This window comes from Chiloscyllium plagiosum, chromosome 8 (genome assembly GCF_004010195.1).
Source record: "Chiloscyllium plagiosum isolate BGI_BamShark_2017 chromosome 8, ASM401019v2, whole genome shotgun sequence".
Classification (NCBI taxonomy): Eukaryota; Metazoa; Chordata; class Chondrichthyes; order Orectolobiformes; family Hemiscylliidae; genus Chiloscyllium; species Chiloscyllium plagiosum.
In genome coordinates, this window is record NC_057717.1 from 104,870,817 (window position 1) to 104,889,197 (window position 18,381).

The 18,381-nt window shown below is 40.1% G+C and overlaps 1 protein-coding gene across 1 annotated transcript in view; it reads right to left on the bottom strand.

The window, feature by feature from the left end:
• Positions 1-18,381, bottom strand: part of LOC122552384 (voltage-dependent P/Q-type calcium channel subunit alpha-1A-like) — a 603,273-nt gene that overhangs the window by 216,667 nt on the left and 368,225 nt on the right. Inside the window, exons 10-14 of the mRNA XM_043695134.1 lie at positions 16,392-16,448; positions 9,809-9,898; positions 4,017-4,226; positions 2,621-2,733; positions 1,366-1,478 (exon numbers count right to left, since the gene is read on the bottom strand). Of these exons, the coding sequence (XP_043551069.1) occupies positions 1,366-1,478; positions 2,621-2,733; positions 4,017-4,226; positions 9,809-9,898; positions 16,392-16,448 (583 nt within the window). The remainder of the gene's footprint in view (positions 1-1,365; positions 1,479-2,620; positions 2,734-4,016; positions 4,227-9,808; positions 9,899-16,391; positions 16,449-18,381) is intronic.

The following is an 18,381-nucleotide window of genomic DNA, read 5'->3' on the forward strand; positions in this document are numbered from 1 at the left end:
CACCACCCTCTGTCTTCTACCTTTGAGCCAGTTCTGTATCCAAATGGCTAGTTCTCCCTGTATTCCATGAGATCTAACCTTGCTAATCAGTCTCCCATGGAGAACCTTGTCGAACGCCTTACTGAAGTCCATATAGATCACATCTACTGCTCTGCCCTCATCAATCGTCTTTGTTACTTCATCAAAAAACTCAATCAAGTTTGTGAGACATGATTTCCCACGCACAAAGCCATGTTGACTACCCCGAATCAGTCCTTGCCTTTCCAAATACATGTACATCCTGTCCCTCAGGATTCCCTCCAACAACTTGCCCACCACTGAGGTCAGGCTCACTGGTCTATAGTTCCCTGGCTTGTCCTTACCATCCTTCTCAAACAGTGGCACCACGTTTGCCAACCTCCAGTCTTCCGGCACCATTGTTAAAACAAGCAATTCAAATTTTATTATTTCAAGGCTAACCATTAAATAATCAGAACAACCAAATATCCTTCGTAGACCAGTTTTCAAGTTTAATTAAATTTATAACTTTATTTTTAAATTCCTGGAAGATTATTGGTGACAGAGTAAGATGTTCTTACCCAAGGACTTTGCACTATTGTCACAGAACCACAATGAGATATTCTGTGTGCATGCATGGCAGCATCATCAGATTGCCATTTATGGAAAACAATACAGATATGTTCAATCCAAAGGGAGCTTGTGGCATTCACCATCAATGTATTAAAATGAATGACAGACCTGCTCCAATTCAAATAACTTTAAAGTGGATACAGGGGTTACCATTCACTGAGATTTGAGTGTTCATAATGTTGGTGTTGAGGGTGAAAGCATTGACATTTTCTGTCTGATATTAGACAGTTTTAACTAGTCCTTGTATAGAATAACATAAGTCATCCTTTATTTCTGTTGTGTGTAAATTGTGTGTAGGTAGATTAATGAATCGTGAACAGAGTTTCAAATTGAGGGTGTCAAGGTCTTTGGTTATTTAGAAGGGCGGTGAAGTTCAGCTCTTTAATTACCAGGAATTACAGCAGATTTTAATTGTTCTATGTTTTTTCCTGGGTAACTATTCAGGTAAATGAGTTGGAAACTTTTGTCTCCCTCTGGGTTGTAGACATTTTCAGAGAGTTGCAGATACAGGATAATTGTCCAGCAAATTTCCCAGGTAATTCCTATAGAGTCAGTGTGTTGGGATCTCCAAGGGGTCCTGGTACATTTTTCAGGATACATGCTATAAAAATAATCTTCCAACCCAGAAAATCCGGAACAGAGAATATCAAGAAACTGTGTACACTCCAGTATATGTGACCACCAATATTATCAGCCAAATATTAAACTGACAGAATGGCAAACTGGAAAACTTACTTTGTAACTTTGAATATTCGAAGTAACCTGAGTGCCCGTAAAACACTGATGCCAAAAGAGGTACCTGGCTTAACAGCAGCCCAGAAGACTTCAAAAATACTGCCTATGATAACCTGAATTAAAAGAATGCAGATTAATACATTATAGAGAGCAAAAATGAAACAAAAATCTTGTGAATACACAAAAGCTCAGAAAGTGTTTCCAGTTGAGCCTTTTTTGAGATGTTGATCTGATTCAGAATACTCATCAATGGTCATACCCAAAGCAATGATCTAACTTTCTTTCAATCTTTACTCAGAGATAGAATAGAAAGGAGGAAGAGTGAGGCCTTCACTATCCAATGCATGCTGTTGGAAAGACACATATCTGGATGTTAGCCTAAGGAAGAATCATACTTTTCTGACATATCTCCACAATAAGTGATGACTGCCATAATTGTGAACATGTTTATGAAGGTTTACTTCACTGGTCTTTCATTTTGAGCACTTACATTTTGACTGAAAATATCAACCAGAAAAAAAATCATCAGCATGTTTAAAATGTTTGTGGGCGGCACGGTGGCACAGTGGTTAGCACTGCTGCCTCACAGCGCCAGAGACCCGGGTTCAATTCCCGACTCAGGCGACTGACTGTGTGGAGTTTGCACGTTCTCCCCGTGTCTGCGTGGGTTTCCTCCGGGTGCTCCAGTTTCCTCCCACAGTCCAAAGATGTGCAGGTCAGGTGAATTGGCCATGCTAAATTGCCCGTAGTGTTAGGTAAGGGGTAAATGTAGGGGTATGGGTGGGTTGCACTTCGGCGGGGCGGTGTGGACTTGTTGGGCTGAAGGGCCTGTTTCCACACTGTAAGTAATCTAATCTTAAAAAAAAATATTGTTACCAATTCTTCTTTTGATCATCACATTCAAAGCCCACTGCAGAGTCAATCTTCATGAGTGAGCTTCACTACTCTTCAACAAACTAACTGATCAGTTCAGGAACTAACCTTTTTTATAAAATTAGTCTGACATTCCCATCTTCCTCCCCTGAACATGCTGCCACAACCTTAACTATAACTTCCAAGCCTCATCAGGTCCACCAACTCATTCTCTGAGAGTCCATATGGCAAGATCAGTTAAATGAGCACAAAGCAGTCTTTGGAATTCAGGTTTTTCCTAGTCTATGCCTCAGATACACAATGTGCAGTGCATTGACCAACTGAGACATTACAGGGAATTCTAAGAATAAACCTTTCAAAGAAATCATTGCTTGTTACTTACCGCACAATCAAAACAGTTGAAAGAAGAATGAAAGTAAGGCCTAGTTCCAAGCCCATACATTTTTATAAACATTTCTGACATAAAGAGTGCTAAGAAAATGAATTCTGCATAGTCTGAAAATGAAGGAGAAAAGACAATCAGTTAATAATTTAACCAAAGGCAATGGAGCAGGATTACAGCAAGACAAGTGTACATAGGCTAAACAAAAAAAAACAAAGAAGTGCAGATGCTGGAAATCAGGAACAAAAACAAACATTGCTGGAGAAACTCAGCAGGTCTCGCAGCATCTGTGAAGAGGCAATTTTTTGGGGTCCAGTTCTGAAGAAGTTCACTGGACCTGAAACATTGACTTTGCTCTTTCTCCACAGATGCTGGCAGATGTGCTGAGTTTCTTCAGCAATTTTTCCTCTTGTTTTACACAGTTTTACATAGACTGTTTCCATTAAAAATAGGTATGAAGAAATTTGTACATGAAGATTGCAGCATTCTTTAATAAAAATAAGCTGTGCTGTTATACAATGCCTAAAAGTTTTTTTAAATGACATGTAGGATATACTATTCTACTATAAATTATAACATTTAAATCCACTATAATTATAAAGTTCTACGATAATAATAGAGATCTTTTTCTGCTATAATACATTCCTACATGATTTTCTTAGGCAAATTGAATACAATTATAGCCCATAGTTGAGTTTTCCAATTGTCAGACAGCAGCCCACCTCATTAAAATAACCTGGTCTGAGTGACCTAAATCTTTTCAAATGGCCTAATATCAAGAGGCCTGAAAACTCAACAGGAATTTTCTTTTTTCATTCACTCATGGAATGTGGACATTGCTGGCTGTGCGAGTATTTATTGTCTACCCTTATTTGCCCTTTAGTGAGTGATTTTCTAGGCCAATTCAGAGGGCAGTTCAGAGTCAACTACATTTCAGTGGCTCTGGATTCAGATTAGGTAAGGACAGACATTTCTTCCTCTAAAGGAACCAGATGGGTTTTTATGACAATAAACAATGAAACCAATCATTAAATAATTGACTTTTAATTTCAGATTTTTATTCAATTCAAATTCCACCATTTGTTGTACTGGGATTTAAACCCAGGACTCCAGAACATTACCTGGAACTCTGGATTATTGGTCAAGTGGCAATATCGCTTCAGCCATTGCCTCCCCTTTACTAATGACAAAACATAAACTTCTGTTTAATTATAGAGAGCACAATAAATAGCCATGAAAATGGGACTGTGTTTTGAGGCCCTAATTCTGAAGTAGACATAGACAATATTGTAGATGAAATCCTATCACTTTTTAAATCTACCTATACATAGCACAGTCCAGCCTATGTACAAACATTGCTGATTTACAATACGTATGAATATTCTGAGGCACTCACAGAGGAAGTCAGAGAGCCAACCTGGCTGCTTGTAGTGTACAATTGCAACACACAATGTGTTGAGTGCTACCAGACTAAGGACAGTCCAGTAAAAGGCCTGAGTTTTCACTACCCGTCGGACGAAGAAGCGAAACCGTCTTTCCTTCTTGCGGAAAAATGAAGATCCCTCAAGTTTGGCACTTTTAATACTTGCTCTTGTAAAAGGAGATCCTGTTCCAGGAGAAGACAACAGACAGTCAATTAATAAAAAGATCATATTAGAGTATTGATCAAAATGTCTGATGCTCCTTTTTCTTCTCCTCTCCTGTCCTGAAGCTGATGCACTACAGTTTGGTTAGAACCGGTCACTATTCAATATCCAATGTAAATATATAGCCTATTCAACCATAGGACAATCACAATCAAGTTGAATTCTCCCCTCAAGTCAAATCCACAAACTTTGTACATTCTTGTAGCAATCAAGAACAATAATTCTGAATGAATTTCCAGTCTTCCTTAGCACAGATAACCAGAAGTCAATTGCAACACTGAGATCAATGCATCAACAGCGACCAATTGTGGAACCTCTGCTCTTCGAGTAAATAAATAACATACCAGATGGCATACTTAACCCGCCAAATCATTCAGGAAGCTCAAACCATGATGAAAAGTAATGATGAAGTCAGAAAAATGTTTGACATAAATGAACATTTGTATATTTCAAAGAGCATTAGTTACTGTTTCATTGTGTCACTTTATACATTAGTGGAGATGAGATTGGCAGTTTAGTAAATCCTTTTTTTGAAACACTTAAAACTATTCAGAAGGTTTAATGATAGTGAAAAAATACAGAGTAGCAATTTTCTACTTCCATCGTCAATTTTTAACATCTAGTACTTTCATGGACTGATTCCAAAAAGGAAAGAATGCTGATTTTAAAAATGGCCACAGCATGAGCCAGGTTTCATGAAACCAACAGTAGATGAAGTGAAATTACCACTTTTATCAAAAGAGACTGAAACCAGTCAGGCATCAAGAAACCTACACCTTCTGTTCGATTCACACTTTCATGACAAGTTTATTCATAGGAGATGAAAATCATCACCTATAATTATCTAGCTCAGAGGCAGTAAATACTTAGAAACACATGAATGAGCTATATTTAAAGTAACTGATTTGGCAGAGATGGATTTGTGACTGAAACTTGAGAAGGTTCTCTCTCTGCTTTCTATGGAAAGACAAAGCAACAGATAACAAAAAAAATTGGAGGAAATTCTGAATGCCTAGGACTTAAAGATACTTGCAATATTCATGGCTACTGATCCAGAAAATTTCTAACCAACTGATATTGTTCGTTAAAATCTAATACCTCAAGAACACCCCTAGGACTTCAATACTGCATATTCTTTCATCTTACTTTTGTGCTGTCACAGTCACCTTATAGCTCGGTATGTGTGTCTGTATGCATGTTTGTTGTGCCTTTATTACGGTCCAACCCATCCATCCCGACAAGATATCCTAACCTAATCTAGTCCCATTTGCCAGCACTTGTCCCATATCCCTCTAAACCCTTCCTATTCATATACCTACCCAGATGCCTTTTAAATGTGGTATTTGTATTAGCCTCCACCACTTCCTCTTTCTGTAGCTCAAATCTTCCAACCCTGGCAACATTCTTGTAAATCTTTTTTGAGCCCTTTCAAGTTTCACAGCATCCTTCTGATAGAAGGGAGACTAGAATTGCAGACAATATTCCAAAAGTTGCCTAACTAATGTCCTGTACAGCTGCAACATGACCTCTCAACTCCTATACTCAATGCTCTGACCAGTAAAGGAAAGCATACCAAATGCCTTCTTCACTTTCTGTTTCTGTGCTGTACATCTCTATAACTCTATGACAAGAAATAAAGTTGCACTTCAATTCACTCAAAAACACCTTGTAACTGGTACTTTTTTGTTTTCTAGTAAACTACACAATTAAATTTTAATAGTTTGGAGGTGCCGGTGTTGGACTGGGATGTACTAAATTAAAAATCACACAACACCAGGTTATAGTCCAACAGGTTTATTTGGAAGCGCTAGCTTTTGGACTGCTGCTCCATCATCCATCTGATTTTTAAAAATTTTAATGGGAGTGAGCTTTTGTTTTATGCGAAAAAGAATTTACTGTAAATCCTCAGTATCCATGAGTTCATGACTCGTGAATTCAACAATCCACACCAAAACGTAAGTAGCAACAAAATTCAACATCTGTGGCAAAGCTCATGTGTCAGTGATATTTAACATGTTTTCAATCTTTTAAAGGGCTCCACACTTGTGAATTTCATCATTTGCTGGGTTCTCAGAAACAGAACCCTTGCTGTAAATTACTATAAAACATTTTTATCGTAGCCAACCAACGGGGTTGAAAAGAGGAAAGCTGATTCACTTTGCACCTGGTTCTAATGGAAGGATCAGATAGTTAGAAAATGAAACGCTTATAATTTAATCAATTACACTCCAATACTTCACCTGTTCTCCATGTCTGAATCTGAAAGTAACAGTCATGACAGCAGGAAGATAACTTAAATTCCTCTATTTCTTCTATGAATGACATCAGCCCAACTAGATACGAACCTAGAATTGAATACGTTAATTGGTCGCTATTTTTTAATTGCTTGTGGGATATGGGTGTCACTAGCTGAGCCAGCATCTCCTGCCCTTTATTAGTTGGCCTTGAGAAGGTGAGGGTGAGTCATCTTCTTGAACCATTGCAACCCATTTGATGTAGGCAGGCCCACAAAGGAAGTTCTAGGATTTTGACCCAGCTGCACTGAAAGAACAGCAATATTTTTCCAAATCAGGATGCTGTGTGGACTGGAGGGGAACTTGCAGATGCTGGTCTTACCATGTATCTGCTTCCCATGTCCTTCTAGATAGTAGAAGTAGTGGGTTTGGAATGTGCTGTTTAAGGATCCTTGGTGAATTTCCCTTGTGCATCTTGTAGACAGTACATAATGCTGTTTCTGAGTCTCAATAGTGGAGAGACTGCGTGCTTGTAGATGTGATGCCAATCAAACATACTACTTTGACATGGAAGGTGTCAAGCTTCTTGAGTGTTATGGAGCTGTATTCATCTCAGCAACTGGGGAGTATTATCACACTTCTAATTTGTGCCTTGTAGATGCAGATAGGCTTTGTTGAGTCAGGAGATGTGTCACTCACTGCAAGGTTCTTAGTCACTGACCTGTTCTTGTAGCCATAGTATTTATTTGACCATTCCTGAAGAAAGGCTTATGCCCGAAACGTCGATTCTCCTGTTCCCTGGATGCTGCCTGACCTGCTGCGCTTTTCCAGCAACACATTTTCAGCTATTTATTTGACTAGTTCTGTTCAGTTTCTGGGCTGCAGGATGTTGACAGTTGGGGTTTCAGTGAAGGTCATGCCATTGAATGTCAAGAAATGATGGTTAGATTTCTTGTTGGAGATAGTTATTTCCATGCTACTATGTAGCATGAGTGCCACTAGTCAGCTTGTCCAAGTATTGCTGCATTTGGACATGGACTGATTCAGTAGCTCAGGAATCATGAATAGTGAACATTGTGCAGTCATCAGAAAACATCCCACTTTTGACCTTACAATTGAGAGAAGTAATTGATGATACAGCTGAAGATATTTGGACCTTGGAACCTACCCTGAAAAAACCCTGGCAGTGATGCCCTGGATCTGAGATGACTGATGTCCAGCAACTACAACCATCCTCCTTTGTGCTAAGTATGATTCCAACCAATAGAGTTTCCCCCCTGATTCCAGTTGGCTCTAGTTTCACTGAGGCTGCTTGATGCACACTTGCTTAAATATGAACTTGATGTCAAGATCAACCACTCACACCTCATCTCTGGAGTTTTTGAGAATACGTCATCAGTATTATTGGTGGAATGTTGTCAAGGCCCATAGCCTTTATGGTATCCATTGCCTTTAGCAACTTATTGATGTCATGTGGAATGAACTAAATTGCCTGAAAATTGACATCTGTGATGCTGGGAATCTCTGGTGAAGGCCAAGGTAGATCATCCATTCTTATTTTCTGGATGGAGACTATTGCAAATGTTTCAGCTTTATCTTTTGCACTAATGTGCTACTTTCACTATTTTTGAAGTTGGGGATGATGTGCATTCCCCACTGAATTCTTTGATTGTCCACATCATTCACAATTGGATGTGGCAGATTTGTGGTGCTTAAATCTGATCTGTTCATTGTGGAATCACTTAGCTCTTAGATTCAAAGGTGGACACTACATCATTTGATACGCCGGGTGCTTCTCCTGGCATGCACTTCTACACTTTTCTTTGAACAGGGCCAATCTCCCGAATTAATGGTCATGGTAGAGTGGGCAATATGCCAGGCCATGAGGTTATAAGTTGTGTTAGAGTAGAATTCTGCTGCTGCTATTGGCCTACAGCAGCTCATGGATGTCCAGTCTTGAGTTGCTAGATTGTTTGAAATCAATCCCATTTAGTACAGTGATAGTGCCACACAACAATGTTTGAGAGTATCTGCAATGTGAAGATGGAACTTTGTTTTCACAAGGATTGCATGGTTGTACTGTCATGGACAGATACATTTGCAGCAGGAAGACTCGTGAGGATGACATGAAGCTTGTTTTCCTCTCACCACCTGCTGTAGGCCCAAACTAGCAGCTAAGTTCTTTAGGACTCAACCAGCTCAGTCAGTGCCAACACTCTTAGTGATGGACACTGAAGTCCCACACCTAGAATATGTTCTGTGTCCTAGCTATCCTAAGTGCGTCCTTAAAGTGGTGTTCAATGTGGAGGAGCACTGATTCATCAGCTGAAAGAATTAATTGATTAGGGGTTGGGAGGGATGGGGTGTCGGGGTGGTAGGTGAGGTAATCAGCAGGGTCCTTTTTTGCTCATGATTTACCTGATACGATGAAACTTCATGGTGTCCAGAATCAATTTTGAGGATTCCAGGTGGAAGTGAGGACTACAGATGCTGCAGATTAGAATCAAGAGTGCGATGCTGGAAAAGCACAGCAGGTCAGGCAGCATCCGAGGAGCAGGAGAATTGAGGATTCCAGGGCAAGTCCCTCTCAATTGTATATCACTGTGGTGCTTCTCTGTTAGGTCTTTCATGCCAGTGGGACGGGAAATGCCAAGGGATGGTGATGGTACTATCTGGGACATTGCATGTAGTGTAAGATTCCATGTGTATGACTATGTCAGTCTGCTGATTGACTAGTCTGTGAAATAGCTCTTCTAATTTTGGCACTCGCCTCCAGATGTTGGTAAGAAGGACTTTGCAGAGTTGAAAGGGCTGATTTTTGATAATATTGTTGCTGCTGCTTCTTAGAATGGCAAATAGTCCATCTGATTTCATTCCTTTTTTGAGGCTTTTTAGTGGTTGATAAATAGCTTGCTAAGTCATTTCAGAAGACAGCTGAGAGTCTGGAGTCACGTATAGGCCAGACAAGGTTATAGATGGCTGTTTTCCTTCCCAAAAAGGACATTAGTGAACCAGATGGATTTTTACAATAATTGGCAAAACTTTCACAGTCATCATTTGATTTCTAATTCCCAATTTTTATCAAATTCAATTTTTGACCATCTGCTTTGATGGGTTTTGAACCAATGTCCCCAGAACATTTCAAATGTCTCTGATTACTAGTCCAGCAAAAATACCACGATACCAGTGCATCCCCAGTCCACTTAATTCTACATTGCATTTGGGAAACTCCAAAGTTTTTTTTTTACAGTGTCTCTCAATTTTTAGTTTAATTTAGCGCTGACAGCAGTACTATGTAAAATACTCACCAACAGAAGAAATGTCTGCCAGATGATCTTCACCCTCTTCGGGATTCAGTAAATCAGTTTTACTCTTTTTTATTGTTCCTCTTCTCATAGCTGGAAAGAACAGATTGGAAAAGTGAAGAGAAATAAAATGGATGAGATAGAATAGAGAGGCTTAGTTCTTCCTAACAAAAGCCCAATCTTAAAAGAAGGAAATAAGCTGTTTAAAATAATGAGTATCAAATTTTCATTATGGGATATTTTTGTAAAGTTTGCATGACACTAGTAACTCATATGAACACTGATAGGTCTCACAGCATGTACTGAAGACTGTTCATTAGCACACTCCCAGTGAAAACTGACACACTCTCAGAACTCACTGTATATATTGATGCATTGTCAGGATATTCCTGAAATTACTGGTGTAATCCCAGATGCTCACTGCAAATACTGCCACTTCCAGAATTTCTGCAAATTACTAGCACTCTCCCAGAAAGCACCTGGGTATTACAGCTCAGTATTGGGAATTAAGTAAATATTAACAAACTCCTAAGGACACCCAGTTCTAACCCCAACCTAAGTTTGTATTCTGTATGGATTGTGTGTTTCATAAAGTCATATAACATAGAAACAGACCCTTTGGTCCAACTCATCCATGTAGATCATGTTTCTTAAACTAAACTAGTCCCACTTGCCTGCATTTACCCCCTATCCCTCTAAATCCTTCCAATTCATGGACCTGTCTAAATGTCTTTTAAATATTGTAATTGTACCTGCATCTACCTTTTCCCTTGGCAGTTCATTCATTTCACATACCAACCACTCTGTGTGTGAAAAAGTAAATCCTCAGATCCCTTTTAAATTTTTCTCCTCTCACTCTAAAAATATGCCCCTAGTTTTGAACTCACCCCCCCCCCCCCAAGGGAAAAGGTCTTTGCTATTCACCCTATCCATGCCCCTCATGATTTAAAAAACCTCTATAATATCACCTCTCAACCTCCTACATTCCAGTGAAAAATGTCCAACCTACCCTTATAACTCAAACCTTCTGGTCCTGACAACATCCTGGTATATCTTTTCTGAACTGTATAGCCTTCCTATAGCAGGCCGAAGAGAACTATATATGGTACTCCAAACATGGCTTCACCAATGTCCTGCATAACATCAACATGATGAGCCAACTCCTATACTCAGTGGTCTAATCAATGCAGGCAAGCATACTAAACATCTTCTTCATCATCCTGTCTATCTGTGACGCAAGTTTCAAAGAACGATGTACCTGAAGCCCTCTCTATTTGACAAAACTACCTAGGCCATACCATTAACTGGTTGGCACAATGGCATAGTCGTTAGCACTGCTATCTCACAGGGACCTGGGTTCGATTCTACCCTTGGGCGACTGTCTATATGGAATTTGCACATTCTCCCCATGTCTGCATGGGCTTCCTCCCACAGTTCAAAGTTGTGCAGGTTAGGTGGTTTGGCTGTGCTAAATAGCCCCATAGTGTGCAGGGATTTGTAGGCTACGTGGGTTAGCCATGAGAAATGCAGGGTTACAGGATTAAGGTGGGAGGGTGCTCATCGAAGGATTTGTGTGGACTTGTTGGGCTGAATGGACTGCTTCCAGACTGTAGAGATTCTGTAACTGCATAAATCCTGCTTTTGTTTGTTTTACCAAAATGCAATATCCACATTAAACTCCATCTACCACTCCTTAGCTCAATTGATCAAGATGCCGTTGCAATCTTAGATAACCTTCTTCACGATCAACTATGCCATCCAGTTTTGTGTCATCTGCAAACTTACTAACCAAGCCTCCTAAACTTTCAACCAAATCATTTATATAACTGACAAACAAAAGTGGACCCTGCACCGATCCCAACAGAACATTGCTGGTCACAGGCCTCCAGCCCAAAAAACAACTCTCCACCACCACCCTCTATTTCCTAACATCAAACCAATTTTGTATCCAATTGGAAAGCTCTCCCTTAATCCCATGTGATCTAACTTTACTAATTAGTCTGCCATGCAGAACCTTGGCAAAGGCTTTACTAAAGTCCATATACACAATAAAAACCAAAAGAGTTGTAGATGCTGTAAATCAGAGGCAAAATGGAAATTGCTGGTAAAGTTCAGCAGATCTGGCAGTATCTCTGGACAGAAATTAGAGCTAACATTTTGGGTTGATGCTTCTGAGAAAGGGTCACTTGACTCAAAACGCTAACTCTGATTCCACTGATGCTGCCAGACCTGCTGAGCTTTTCTAGCAATTTCTATTTTTGTCTCCATATAGACAATGTCTACTGATATGCCCTTAATCCTTTTGGTTATATCTTCAAAAACGCAATCAAGTTTGTGAGACATGATTTCCCACACCCAAAGCTACGCTGATTATCTCTAATCAGTCCTTGTCTCCCAAAATGCATGTAAATCCTATCTCTCAGAAACACCTCCAACAATCTACCCACCACTGATGTCAGACTTACAAGTCTACTGATATTGTTGTTAACTTAAGGGTTAAGTCATGGCAGGAGATCCAAGATCGGTGTCATGCTCTTCCTGTGCAATGTGGGAATTCAGGGACCCTTCTGATGTCCCTGACTCTTTCACATGCCGGAAGTGTGTCCAACTGCAGCTCCTGCCTGACTGCTTGATGGCTCTGGAGCTACAGTTGGATTCACTTTGGAGCATCTCGCCATCTTAATGAAGAATTCTACATTATGGTCACTCTTCCCCCAAGTAGCTCACACCACAAGGTTACTAATTAATCCTCTCTCATTACACAATACCCAGTCAAGGAAGACCTGCTCTCTGGTTGGTTCAAAGAAGTCATCCATCATACATTCCAGGAAATCCTCCTCTATCACATTGCTACAACTTTGGTTGGTCCAGTCAATATGAAGATTGAAGTCACCCATAATAACTGCTGGATCCTTTCTGATGCATCTCTAATTTCCTATTTGGTGCCATCCCCAACATCACAACTACTTGAATACACTTAACAAATTCTTCACCATCCAAGCCCCTAACACTATGACAGTCTGTGTTTGGAAAGCTATAATCCCCCTCTATTACACTATTTTCTTACATATATCTGACATCTCTCTACATATTTGTTCCTCAACTTCCATCTGACTATTGGGGGCCTATAGTACAATTCCATCAAGGTGATCGTTTCCTTCTTATTTCTGAATTCTATCCATACAGTTTCACTGGATTGGGTATACATATTGGTAGTTTTTTTTATTAATTTGTGGGATGTGGGCATCACTGGCTGGCCAGCATTTATTGTCCACCCCTAATTATCTTGAGAAGGTCAGGGTGAGCTGCCTCTTGAACCACTGCAGTCCACCTGCTGTGGATTAACCCACAATGCCCTTAGGGAGGGAATTCCAAGATTTTGACCCAGCGACAGTGAAGGAACGGCGAAATATTTCCAAGTCTGGATGCTGAATGTTTTGGAGGGGAACTTGAAGATGGTGGTGTCCCCATATACCTGCTGCCCTTGTCATTCTAGATACAAGTGCTCATGGGTTTGGAAGATGCTGAGGTGTTTGAGGATCTTTAGTGCATTTCTGCAGTGCATATTTTAGATAGTACACACTGCTGCTACTGAGTGCTGGTGTTGGAGGGAGTAGTTGCTTATGGATGTAGTGCCAATCAGCAGGCTGCTTTGTCCTGGATGGTGTTGAGCTTCTTGAGAGTTGTTGGGGATGCCCTCATTCAGGCAAGTGGGGAGTATTCCATTACATCATGCTGCTGACTTATGCCTTGTAGATAGTGGACAGACTCTGGGGAGTCAGGAGGTAAGATACTTGCCACAATATTCCTAGCCTCTGACCTGCTCTTGTAGCCACTGTGTTTGTATGGTGAGTCCAATTAAGTTTCTGGTCAATGGTAATCCCCAGGATGTTGATACTGGGGGATTTAGTGATGGTAATACCATTGAATGTACAGGGCCTGTGGTTAGACTTTCTCTTATTAGGATGGTCATAGCCTGGCAATTGTTACTTGCCACTTGTCAGCTCAAGCCTGGATATTGTCCAGATGTTGTTGCATTTGAACATGGACTGCATCAGTATCTGAGGAGTTGCAAATGGTGCTGAACATTGTGCAATCATTGGTGACCATCCCCACTTCTGACCATATGACAGAGGGAAGATCATTGGTGAAGCAGCTGAAGATGGTTAGGCCTAGGACACTACCTGGAGGGACTCCTGCAGAGATGTTCTGGAGCTAAGATGACTGACCTCCAAAAATCACAAACATCTTCCTTTGTGTCAGGATTGACTCCAATCACCACAGAGAGTTTCCCTCAATACCCACTCATGCCAGTTTTGCCAGGACTCCTTGATGCCACACTTGGTCGAATTCAGCCTTGATGTCAAGGGCTATCACTCTCACCTCCCCTCTGGAATTCAGCTCTTTTCCCATGTTTGAACCAAGGCGGTAATGAGGTCAGGAGTTGAGTGGTCCTGGCAGAACCCAAACTGGGAGTCACTCAGCAGGTTTTTGCTGAGTAGGTGCTGCTTGATAGCACTGTTGATGACTCCTGCTATCACTTTACTGATGATGGAGAGTAGACTGACGGAGTGGTAATTGGCCAGGTTGGATTTGTCCTGCTTTTTATGTACAGCACATAGCTTGGTAATTTTCCACATTGTTAAGACAGAAAACAGTGTTGTAACTGTAGTGGAACAGCTCGCCTGGGGGAGCGGCAGGTTCTGGAGCACAAGTCTTTAGTACTCTTGCTGGAATGTTGTCAGGGCCCATAGAATTTGCAATATCCAGTGCCTCCAACTGTTTCTTGATATCACATGGGGTGAATCGAATTGGCTGAAGATTGGTATCTGTTATGCTGGGAATCACTGGAGGAGGTCGAGATGGATCATACACTAGCTGAAGATTACTGAGAAAGCTTCAGCCTTACCTCTTGCACGGATTGTGTTTGGGCTCTTCCACCATCGAGGATGGGGATATTTGTGGAGCTTCCTCCTCTAGTGAGTTACTTAATCATCCACCACCACTCACGACTGAATGTGTTAGGACTGCACAGTTTAGATCTGATCTGTTGGTTGTGGGATCACTTAGCTCTGTCAATGACTTGCTGCTATTGCTGTTTGGCATGCAAGTAGTCCTGTTTGGTGGCTTCATCAGGTTGATACCTCATTTTCAGATATGCCTGGTGCTGCTCCTGGAATGCCCTCCCGCACTGTCCATTGAACCAGGGTTGATCCCTTGGCTTGATGGTAATGGTTAAATGGGGATATGCCGGGCCTTGAGATTACAGATTATGCTGAAGTACAAATCTGCTGTTGTTGATGGCCCACAGTGCCTCATGGATGCCCAGTCCTGAGTTGCTAGATCTGATTGAAGTCTGTCCTATTTAGTATTGTGATAGTGCCACACAACACGATGGAAGGTATTCTCAATGTGGAGAGTGGACCTCATCTTCACAAGTACTATACGGTGGTCACTCTTACCGATACTGTCATGGACAGATGCAGCTGGAGGATTGGTAAGGATGAGGCCAAATATATTTTTCCTGCTTGTTGGCTCCCTCACCACTTGCTGTGGACCCAGCCTAGCAGCTATGCCCTTTAGGAACTAATCAGTTCGATCTGTACTGCTGTTGAGCCACTGGTGGTGGTGGACATTGAAATCCCCCACCCACAGTACATTCTCTGCCCTTACCATCCTTTGCTTCCTCTAAATGTTGTTCAACATAGAGGAGAACAAATTCATCAGCTGAGGTAGGATGATAAACAGAACATTTTGGACAGATCTTGGAAGAAAAGGGAAATTCTATCTGATTTCTTGGAAATTAATCTAATAGTTTAACCTGAGCTGTAGTTTACTTATTTACTGGAAATCAAGTGAAGTTGGAGAAAAGGCAAGAAAAGCTTTTAAAGAGATAAGAGATGCGTTGTTTGCTTTAATTATTGGAAAACCTGGCTTTGAAAGAAATAGGGAGCCTCTATGTTAATGGTTGCCCACTTTGTGGATTTGTGGATTTAAATTCTGTTTTACAGACCCAGGAGTCAGCAAAGAAGATGTCCAGAAGCTGTGAGACACTGTCCTGAAGTCCATTTCTCAGTACAAGTTCTTGAGAACCTAACAGTTTCCAAATACTAGTGTTTATGTCTTTCTGGTAAAAACCAAAAGAAGACTGTGACCAAACCCAAATACTCAAATCTTAATTGGGTGGAATCAGCAGGGAACATCTACCATTAATGTCAGCAATTCTGTTCCACCAACAAGAAATCCAGTGGACATGAGAAGTCACCACCTTGATTATCCTTTGTTTCTTGACCTTTGGCCCAAAGGAATTGTTTACATCCTTTCTCTTTATTTCAATAAACATCATCTTGCACCGACTTGTCTTTATGTTATGGGAATGTACCTATGTATGGGATTCGGGGATATAATTTTAGCCCTGAATTATACTTTGCCACTTGCTTTAAGAATGAGTTTGTTTTAGTAGTATAAAAGAAAAGCAATTGATCATTTTGGTAATTGAATCAACAACTTTATGTGACTGATGGAGTAGTGGAGCTTGATTATCAGCACATTGCTCACATTATTGATATAATACTGAACGTATTACCATCAAAGGGTGATTTTTCCTCAGTGTCAGTCTCCTCCTCTGCCAGTATCACCTCTTCTGCATGAAATGAATAGTCAAAAAACAAGAAAGAAATGGTAGAAATATGATGAAAGGCTCTGCAATTAATTAGCAGTGCAAATTATTTCTCAAAACATACATATTTGCCTTATATACACATAAAATTGATTTCCTGAAAAGATTTATTAAAGTTCCAGAAAGTTTAACATGAAGAGTTGCTATTGAACACATTATGTTCAATTTTCTTCTCCCCGGGCCAATTACCAAATATGTCAAGCTATAAAGTTGTCGGGCTCAGTAATTTCAATCAGCTACTGCTGAGGTGGAACCACCAAAATAAAAATGAGATTCACCCTTCCCACACACAGATTAGCCCCAACTGCATAAGCTAAATGCTACATTTAAATCAATAAAATAATTTGGACTTTTCTCAGACTCTGCCCAACCAAAATACACTCAGCTAATAAAAGCTGAACCTGGCTGTTGACAAATGTTGGTCAGGACCATACCAACTGACCTAGGTAGATGTTAGATCAGTGACCAGCACTCTGCGTGAATTAGTGCAAACTCTTCCTTGTAACTTATTTAATAAATGTAAGAACATAAGCACTAAGAGCAGGAGTAGGCATTTCAATCCCTTAAGCCTGCTCTGCCATTTAATACGATCATGGTTGATCTCATCTCAATCTCTAAATCTAACATTAAGTCTCTTTCCCTTCCCATAGATCCTACCTGATTTTCTAAGCATTTCAAGTATCTTTTGTTTGTGCTACAAATGTCCTATACTCGGCTGGAAACTGTTAGACTTCCTTCTTATCACCTTGTCTATTTTAACAGCAGGCTGATATTTTACAACCCTTGATCATGGTGAAGACTGCACTTCCACCAACTTTGTTAATTCTCTTTATAATGTTTAAAGCTATGAATCAGCATGAAGTTTCCGATTTTGAAATAAATTAATTCCAATTTCCGTTCATCATGTCTTGGATTTTGGGGCATAGGGTGCACATTTATGATGTCTGAACCATCATGTGATTTGTCAGACGATATCTCTATTTTTCTCTCTCTCACAAAGTTCTATAGCTTCTGAAGCTATTATAGAATAACTTGTAACTTTATATGCTTAATAAAACAAGATACACTGTCCACTTTACTATGGCGATGTTGACGACTGAAAAAAATTCCAGATGATTAGGTATTTTAAAGTATAGAAGAAGGCCAGTCAGCCCATCATTTCTTTGTTGGCTCTTTGAAAGAGCTTTTCAATTAATTCTACCTAGCTTTATTCCACCATTCTCTTGCAATTTAATTCTTTTCCCATATCTATCCAATTTGCTTTTGAAAATGAATACTGAAATTGTGCCTTATACTTTTTCAAACAGTAAATTCCAGATCATAATGTTCTACTGCAAAATAAAATCTTAACTCGCCTCTGGTTCTTTTGCTAATTATGTTTCATTTGCTGCTCCTCTAGCCAATAGAAACATTTCTGTCCTTCTTTGTACATCCAAAATGCTTCATAACATTGAGCACATCTGTTAAATTTCCCTTGACTTTCTCCACTTTATTGTGAAGTCGAAAGATTGTATGGTCACTTTAAGATAGAAAGTATTTTCTAAATTTAAAGTACAACCACAGCTGCCAGTATACAGAACAGCTAAGAGTTGGGCTGTTCCAAAACAGGTACATGTGACAATTGGCTGTTAAATGGATACCTGCATTTTGCCTGCTGTTTCAGCAACAATTTAAATTTAACCAATTAAGTAAATTATTCTCAGGGTACCAAAACCCAATTGAGTTTGAATTTATTGTATTGACAACTTCAGACCAATCAGAGGGTATGATGTTAGGGGCTATATAATACGAGGGTATTTTTGAAAACTGGTCAGAGCAACTGCTGTAGATGTGGAGAGCAGAGGCCATTGAGGAAATAAACATCTTGATCTCAAAGAAATCTCAGAAGGCACTATCT